This window comes from Gymnogyps californianus, chromosome 7, assembly GCF_018139145.2.
Source record: "Gymnogyps californianus isolate 813 chromosome 7, ASM1813914v2, whole genome shotgun sequence".
Classification (NCBI taxonomy): Eukaryota; Metazoa; Chordata; class Aves; order Accipitriformes; family Cathartidae; genus Gymnogyps; species Gymnogyps californianus.
Window position 1 is genome coordinate 18,290,903 of NC_059477.1, and position 9,383 is coordinate 18,300,285.

Genomic DNA, 9,383 nt, shown 5'->3' on the forward strand with positions numbered 1-9,383 from the left:
TGCACTTTACTATTTTGCATTTCAGCAATTTGAGTTATATTTACTAATTCTGAAAACTTTGTGGCACAGTTATGCCCGTGTCTGCGACAACAGGCACTTACCTAGCTCAGTTACTTTACTCTCTTATGCCAGAGGTCAAAACAGGGCACAGCATGCAGTCGTACATACTTTTGTCCATTAAAAGAGCACTCTAGGCATCCGTAGACTGTCTCCCTTTTAGAACTTCCCATCCCACAAAGGACACAGGGACCTTTGGGGATGTTGTTATTAAGCAAGTTAATTCGGATATGAGACCCTTCTCTGAGATAGCTTGTAGAGAGATCAGTCATGCTCGTAGCTTTTTCATAATAATCTGTAAAAAGGTCCTCCAAGTAAGCATCAGAGTTAGCAATGGTATCCACTACTCTCTTACCTGAAAAAGAACGCACAAAAAAAGCAATGATTTGTCATTACGTTATGAACTGTTTACAAAACAACCTGTCAATCTAATTATGGAAATAACAACTGATTCATGAAACCATTCTAAACACGCCACGTTGTAGATTACTTCCTATCAAAAGCCCTGTGTGATGAAAACTTTTCTTTAATTTCGCAAAAGACACTGACAAAAGCCAGAAATTTTTTGTATATGACCTATATAATTGTAATATTTTTAGAAATACACCTAAAAGATAGGCATGAGGCAAGCTTTTGAAAAATTGGTGCCAAATCAAATCACAGCTGCATACTTTCCTGTTCAACCATTTTTATTTCTGCATTTCTAGGTTTATTCTCTAAAAATTGTAAATTCACTTTTTTTCCTAGTATTTAAAAAAAAACCCTGCCAATACTTAAAAGGTTTAGAAAATTTGGAGGACTCCATGTTGACATCCTAGCAGATTTCTGAGCATCCGAACACCCCAGGAAGAAATCACTTTTGGAACTACCTACCTTTTTCCTCTCTTTTCAGGGATTGATTAGTTTAGATTGGACGACAAACTTTTAGGCAGCTACAGCTACTGAGATGTATCATACCCACTGAAGATTTATTCCCTTAGTGTGGGCTGGAGCAGCACTGAAGGCTTGGTCCATAAAAGCCCTTTGATCAAGAACGAGATACAATGGAGCAAGGACACCTATACAGAGCAGCCTTTAGAAGGATGTGTTTACTGCTCAACATTTATCTTCACAGTCAGATTTGCAGATTTCCAAAATACTTAGACCAAGGAGTGTTAAAAGTATAGGATCTTGTTCTGAAGAAAATACAACTACATACAGTGATGCTCAGTTTTGTTGGATGTTGTGTTCGTATCAGAATGCGAAAAGAGAACTATGGTGGCATGTCCCTGCCATGTGAACATACAGCCTAAAGAGTACATTCAAATATTTAAATTAATGTTGTTTGATATTTAAACTTAAAGAGTTTGCCCTGAAATATTATTTATAGATTATCACTTGTATTGCATAACACTAGCTGTAAATGGCAAGCATATGAAATAGGCTTAATGTTAACTGAAGTTAGTTGTATAATTACTCCATACCAGTTTATCATCAGCCATAAATTTTTATTTTAAGATCTTTAGAGTTTTAATGAACAGCAATACCATAAATGTGTTGTTTGTGAAAGAGTCAGATTCTCAAATATAAATTCGAATAACTTTACAATCATTTCAATACACAAGAAATTAAAAGAGGTACATTTTCCATCAAAATTTTCTTCTTTAAATGTTCTCTTGCACACAAACAAAAATACATTCTTCATGCATAAACTAAGACATTTGGATATAAATATCAAAAGTCATACTTCGATGAAACAGATTACTCTTTAACCTCCTTAATTTGGTCAGTGAGGATGATCCAGACTTCTCTTTTTCAAATCCTCCCTTTGAAATTGGAGTCACACAGAGTTCTGTAAAAATTAAAAATAAGTTTTTAGAAGAATAAAATAAGAGCAATAATTGTACAACAGAGTTTAATATGCTTTCTAATCTATGACAGTGATTAAATTCAGCTTTACTAATGTTTTTAATGGCTAGTACCACTTTTTAATACAAGTCTGCACACAGTAATAGCCCACAGAATCAAGTGACACAGATTTAATGGGAATTTTAAAATGTTGGTGGCTTTCAACATACATTGTCAGAGTTTGTTTTGGTTTATACACAATTTATGGCCACGATAAGGGACTAAGACAGTCAATTTCATATAAATGGAAGCCCCACTTGTGAAGGAGAAACATTTCTATGATCTCATTTGAAACTAAAAATGAAAAATAGTAAGCAAGGCTGTGAGTTCTGTAGTCATCTCTTCCAACACCGAATCAACTACTAAAACTTTCTTTTAAAATAAAAATAAGCATCACCTAAGTTTCTATCCATAACTTGAAAGAAAACCTTTAAAGTTAAATATAGGCACAATCAATTACAAGGAACTGAAAAAACATGTTTTAAACTTTCTCAATTGAGAATTCGTTTTAATTATGCAAATGCAAATATCAGCTTCATTGATTATTTCACTGATAATGACTTTAGGAAAAACACTATGCATGTACCTACCATTGCATTAAGGTAAAATAAAATTAAACCACTTCCAAAACTGAAATTAATGTTGAGCATTATGGAAGTGAATACAAAGAACTACCATACTGTATTATCTCTTTTACTTTTAATCCAGTAATTATGCCTGGTTTGGAGTGTATTTAAAGTTTTTACAGAAGGGTAAAGGTATCTCACAGTTCAGTAAAAAGGTGCTTTACAATGCAGAGTATCTGTCATGGAAGTCCTATACTGTGTGTGCCAAAGGGTACGGAGCTATTTGCAGCTTTTAAAACACAGTGCTGTACAGATCTGCAGAGAGGGAGAGTACTTCCACAACCAGGTCTTTTATCTTGCTATTTACAGAAAGCCGCAATGTTACAGAGAGTCAAGCAATTCCTGAAACAGTTGAGTGACTTTCACAGAGGTTCTTGTATTTAAGTACATGTGAATCTGGTGGTTAAAACTTTATCTAACATTGCTCTAGTCGGTGGGGAGTTTTGCATTTGATATTATCAAGTACTAGACCAAATCCTAAATTGACTTTCTGGTTTATTACAAAGTTGATAACACTGATGATGTTATAGGCTACACTTGAATTAGTGCAAATAATGTAAATACATAAGCGCTATCCTTTCCCCAAAAGGAAAAAAAACTTACAGGAGCTATGCAATTTTTTTTTTATTAGTTTCCAGTAATTGAGATTATTTCTTCCTAAATATGTTCAGATATCCATATGTGGTAATGATGTATCAGACTGAAATTAAAGCCCCAACAGAAAATATGTTAGCTTAGTTTAGAAGTTCTGCACACTTTCTTCTTTACTTGGGTCTTTTTACTTGCCTATTTTATGCAAAACTGATCAGATGGTCTCAGAAGCCTGTTCCTTACAGGCTAGAAATAAAAGGAAGTGATTTTTTTGTTCCATGCAACTGCAGGACTTAAAAAAAATTACAAAATCATACTTAACTTTTAAAAAATGTTTCCATGACAGACTATTTTCTAGCACCTGCCTTGTTTATCTTTTCAAGAATTGTTTCCCTTAGAAAGCCAGACTACTTACGTGCATAAAATTAAAGCATACCATTGTATGGAATCGGGGCTTATGTATATCAAGAGCAAGAAAGCTGTTTTAAAAACTCAGATCGTTATAAATAATAGCAGTAATGACAGTAATTCACATCACTTACCAAAATTACCATCCAAATGAATATAAAGTTCAAATACGCTAAAAGCAATAGTTGTATGCGCAGGAAAAACAATGGCTTTGTCCCGCCCTTTATAATTCTGATCTTCAATAATGTGAAACTATAATTTAGAAAAGCATCAAAAGAAAAGAAGTTACAAATTGAAATGAAAAAATAAACAAAATAATATCTTAACTGTATATATTGAGAATTATAATGTCAGGAGGAAGCTTTGCAATTGAAGATCAAATTTCACAACTAAAGAATTTTCTATCAACAACTTTGCATTTTAATAAACTTTGATACAGAGATAGTAACTTAACTCTCATCACTCATTGAAAATTATGTGAATGATTTATAAGTACTAGTAATGGGCAAACCTCAGAAGATTTGTAGGTTCAATTATTCAAACACACTGAAGAGGGAGAGGGAGAGGGAGGAAGAACATAAGACAGGGAGTAAGATGCCAACGCTTGAAATAGTAACAACCTGAAGTTCCAATGTGTTATAGAAGATGATTATTATAATGAAAGATAAGTTATACATTTATTGGAGATTCAAACTAAGAAGTAAATTCCACATTTTTGCTGAGGCTTCACCCAAAGCAATGGCTCATTGTCTAGCCATCCTTTCATGCATTTCCCATTCCTCAGTCACATAAGCAATACTAACAAACGACCAACTTTTAATTTGGTTTACATCAGTGCAATAATACTGATTTACTTCAGATTTTTTCTGAGCTTACATCAGTAAAAATGCAATTAAATCCAACCATAAAATTTATAAAAATGAGCCTTTTATGTTTGTTCAGTTAAGTTACAGAACTTTGTCAAACATATTTACCCTCATTGTCTCTCCACGCATTCCAGTATGGACAGTTAATGAGCACTGCCTTGTAGTTCTAATACTTTCCATGACCACGCACAAAATTTCCATCCTACTTTTTCTTGATTGATGGACTAGACAATGATCAAAGTTTATTTTTCTAAAATCAAGAGGGAGGCAGGAAGGAAATTCAGAGATTATTAGCAATTTACAAAGCAGCTAATAGAATTAGTAACTTTAAATCAGTAAATAAATCACCATAACTTCTGTCTCATAGCAGTAAAACAACTGACTGAAGAGGTCTCTGGAAACTTAATATTGATTTTCAGTGTTTGGGAACAGAAGCACTAAAAAATTCAAGGAAAGCCAGTAACGTACAAATGTTAGAGAGGATATGTGGGACATCCTGGAAAATTCCAAGTCTGTCCATCTGACACTGTTCTTAGTGACAGTAAGGAACTGTCAACACACTCTAATTAATAACAATTATTTTTAAAGGGATATAATGAATGTCAGTCAGTAAGAATTTATGGAAAATAGATAGTAAAAGCAATAGCTGTAATGCTCTACCTTTGGACTTCTATAAAGCTTATGATGATTCAATGTTTTCGTTAGAAGCCTAAATGATGCCTATACAAGCTGGCATATACTCAATGGATTAAAAACTGGTTAACTGATATGTGTCAATTATAACTGAAAAAACCTATATCACTTATAAACATGGAACAATCATGAAACAAGTGTTTGTAGGAGAATTTCTACAGGCATTGGCTCTTAGTCCTAGAACACAGAATATTTTTATCAGGAGACTAGGACCTCTTCCCCCACCCCCAATTATTAATGATAATGTTTGGAGGTTACAAATAAACCTGGAAAAGGTAGGTACAGGACAAGAGAGGTTACAGATACAAAATGACATGTGCTGCTTGGTAAATAACTACAAGGAAACAATATATATTTGAAAATACTAAATGTCACATCATGCATAGTAAATAATTTACTGGGATGCAACACTGGGATTCACTAGGATGACATTGTGGCCAAGGGATATTCTTTGAAAAATAAACTAGAGAATTACACCTAGAATTAGTTGCATCATATTTCTATGTGTTTGACATTTGTGCTAGCACTACAGGAACACCAAGTTCGGTTTCAGTGTCCACAGCTCAACAAGGATGTTGGAAAAATGGAGACTACATTTAGAGAAGAGCCACAGAAGGTTATGAAAAATTCAAGTAGATAAACCTACTTTGCTTTTCAAAGAAAAGGCTGTGTAATAACTTCATAAAACCTTGAAGTACCTACATTGGCAATAACACGTATGGCTCTCTAATTCATCAGACAAAGGCAAAGAAATCCTATTTCTGAAACCTGAAGTTGGGTAAAGTCACTCAAAGGAAATTTCAAATTTTCAGCAGTATGGAATAACATTAAGTCCTTGGATGGACTGTTCCTCTCTGGATTTATTTTTTTTTTTCCTGAAAGATGCACTGTAATTCAAACAGGAATTAATTCAGAAAAATTCTACAGTTTGTGTTACACAGAAGGTCATGTGTCTAATCCCAGTGATCCAGCCTGAGACTCTTGGAAAATATCAGATGGTAACTGCTATTGATTGGCTAAAAATAATCAAAACAACCATTTCAGAGGTTCAACCTAACTGTATGAAATATAATTATGGAACCAGAAAACAAAATACATAATATAACCTTGTAGTAAGTTCTTTAAGTAATGTTGGTACTTCAACCTCATGTTTGGTCACTATGCCAAATGAAGCTTTAAAGGCAACAGAATCTGATCCAGCAACATCAAAACCAACATCATTCATTATCTGATTTCCTCTTCTACCATTAAGCGAAACATCTGATTTGTCTTCATAGTTGAGCAACTGGTAAGACGAGACACCTGAGTAAAAGAAGATAACCATTGTGTGATGAAAAGTCTGAACGCAGTATTTTTACACAGCAAGAAGAGAATAAATGGTACTGTTCCTACTGTGCTTAACCATTTCGATGTGAAATTCAGAGCTACATTGAGCACTTATTTATCGGTGTTACTACTGATGACTAATGGAAAGAGAGCCCATAGGGCTCTGAGGGATTTCTGTGCCTCTCTCTGGCAGAGTTGTGCCCATGCTCCTGCCTGTGATATGTCCTGGGCATGAAATGGTGATTAGGGCTATTTCTACATTTCTGTGCTTATCATTATTCTCCTAAAGTACTTTTACCTGTAAGTACGCTGTTGGTACTTGTATAAACTAGACATGTAGTGCGTTCTGGGTTTAATGACAGAGGCTCTGAAACACAAAATGTCTTAGTGGAGGCCACACACAATATTAAAACTAGGAACAAAATGAAAGCCACTGTGTGTAAAATAAGATTAGTGAATTCTGAATTTTGTCTAGATGCAGTACGAATAAACCTAACATTTCTTCATTTTTGCAGTACGTGAATGAGACATGGGTGTGCCAGTAACATTAACTTTGCCTTTTACCTGACATGTCACAATTAGAAAGACTTGCCACACTTTCCACGTATGCCTGATGATTCCAGGGACTATGTCAGTTTATTTTGAAGGAAAACAACAGATTAATTCTAACTTACTTGAAAGTTTGCATCAATTTATTGTACAATCAAAGGGTAGGTGCCAAAGCATTTCTATAATGCTTTCTTTGTAACCTTAAATACATTTCCGTTACATTAACAGAAAAATATTAGAATGCATTGATTGCCAAATTAAAATGAATAGAGCAGGTAGAACACAGGGATTAGGCATCCAAATACATTTGAGAATCTGGGTTTTACTCCTTTTTTTTTTTTTTTTTTTAAACCTTTGAAGCTTTTAGGATGAACTGACATTATGAAGTGACCTAGTATGAATCCTGTTTGTCTTTATTTTTAACTGAAAAAAAAAAAGTTCATGTATTTTCCATAATTCCAAAAAGATTGCAAATGCTTGTATTTGTCACATAAAAAAGGAAATTAAATTACACAGTTCTTTGCTTACATTAAAGTACAATACTTTCTGCACATGACATCTAATGGTTACAGAAAAGACTAATAAGGTTTTGCAAGACTTTTTAATGAGATTTTTCAATTTTTTTTCATTCAGGACAAGCCAGCTGACTTGTCCTGAATGTAAGACTAGTAGGATTAGTGGGATTCCAATTTTTTTCATCATGCTTGTATCCTGGAATCACTCCTTTGCGGGGTCAATCGGTATTTCTGTCTCCTTGTGCTCATACTGGTTTGTCTTAGTAGAGTTTTTAATTAATGCAATTGTTGTGCAATTAATGTGATCAACACTTTTGTCAAAATGGACCTTTTTTTCAAAAGAAAATAAGGAAATGAAACTGTTTTAGGAAAACATAGCATGTAGACAAGAATTACACAGACTTTTCAAAGGAAGGTAGGGGAAAATATAGGCAGTATAGTTCAGTTTTGCACCTCTTAATTCTCATAGAATCTCCTCAAAAATTTCTGATATCGCATAGCAAAGGCAATTTAAAAACAGTTAAGCTCTTTAAATACACAAAAAGGATTACAAACATGGAAAAAAATCTTATGGAAATCCAATTACTTCAGTCAGATAGCTGCTGTCAAATGCTTCTGCCTGTGCAGAGCCCGGTTCAACACCAGGGATTACTAGCATGGAACAGCTGCAGAACTGAGGCCATTCTTACATACTTAAAAGTGAGTATACAGAGAAAGGCGAACATTAAAAACAAATTTTAAGTAGCAATTAATCAGCATACCTCCATACATCTATCAGGAGTCTGTTGCAGTTTGTGAAAAAATACAAGGCTTAACTGAATGTTTCATATTAGTTCAAAAAATATCAAGGTTTTTTAGTATAATTGACCTTTTTTTTTTACTCTTTTTCCAGAAAGTCCTTTTTTCTTTTTTTTTAACCAGTTTGATTTGTACTATTTTCTTAAATATTTAGTATATGACTAAGCAAAACAAATTTTATTACCCATGTACTAAAGAACCATCATACTACCTGCACAGTTTAAACTATGTCTACTGTTCTGTATTTACTAGAAAACATGCATTTTTCCACTTTGAGGAAAGCTAGAAATCTTACCTGCAGAAATTTCTTTCTCCCCTTGAAGAATGTCTTTTAATGTGAAAGGTGTTGAAGCAAATTTAGATTTTTTTGAAAGCAAACATTTTCTTTTCTTAATCACAAGGCTCAGAGGTTGGTATTTATCAGCTTCACTGAGACTGGGCACTGGAACTAGTCTTCCTCCGTCACCAACCTGTTTAACAAAGTTTTTGGTTGCAGCAGCAAACATATTATGACATTAGTAATGATAATAATAAAAAGCTCTGTATCAAGTGTAATTTCCAGACGCCAAGCCCATGTTCAAATCTTTTTACAATGTTCTTTCAAACAAATTAACATGTTTTGTTTTTTTTTTTAAAAAAAAAGCTGTCAAAGTGGTTTTTTATATCGAGTTATATTTTGCTTGGAAAGAATCAACAGCATCTTAGCTACCAAGGTTCTATGGCGTATTGCTTGAAACTTCTCTCAAAGACCTTCAGTTACGCTCTCTAATTCTGTATGATGAATAATGAATTACCAGTGTAAACTGATAGGGAAATGGTTGCCCTTTCCTTGACAGTTTAATGCTACTGTTTGAAAACAAAATTTACAATCTTAGAAACAGAAGACAGTAACTTCTGCAACCCTTAGCTTCCCGTTAGGAGTTATTGATGTATTACTGTTTATTGGGTCCTTGCTGCAGCCGAATTCTAGTGTTTTACCAACAACCAACAAAGCAGCCCAGATGCACTCCGGGAGACCGCCTGAATTACACATTCGTGAAAGCTGGCAGGTCTGCTGAGACAGTATT

The 9,383-nt window shown here is 34.0% G+C and overlaps 1 protein-coding gene across 1 annotated transcript; it reads right to left on the reverse strand.

The window, feature by feature from the left end:
* Positions 1-110: 110 nt before the first annotated feature.
* PJVK (pejvakin) lies at positions 111-8,822 on the reverse strand. The gene is made up of 6 exons (XM_050900378.1): positions 8,612-8,822; positions 6,235-6,430; positions 4,544-4,685; positions 3,704-3,821; positions 1,784-1,888; positions 111-412 (listed from the first exon to the last, which is right to left on the reverse strand). The coding sequence occupies exons 1-6, from the start codon at positions 8,820-8,822 to the stop codon at positions 111-113; spliced, it is 1,074 nt and encodes a 357-aa protein (XP_050756335.1).
* Positions 8,823-9,383: the final 561 nt, after the last annotated feature.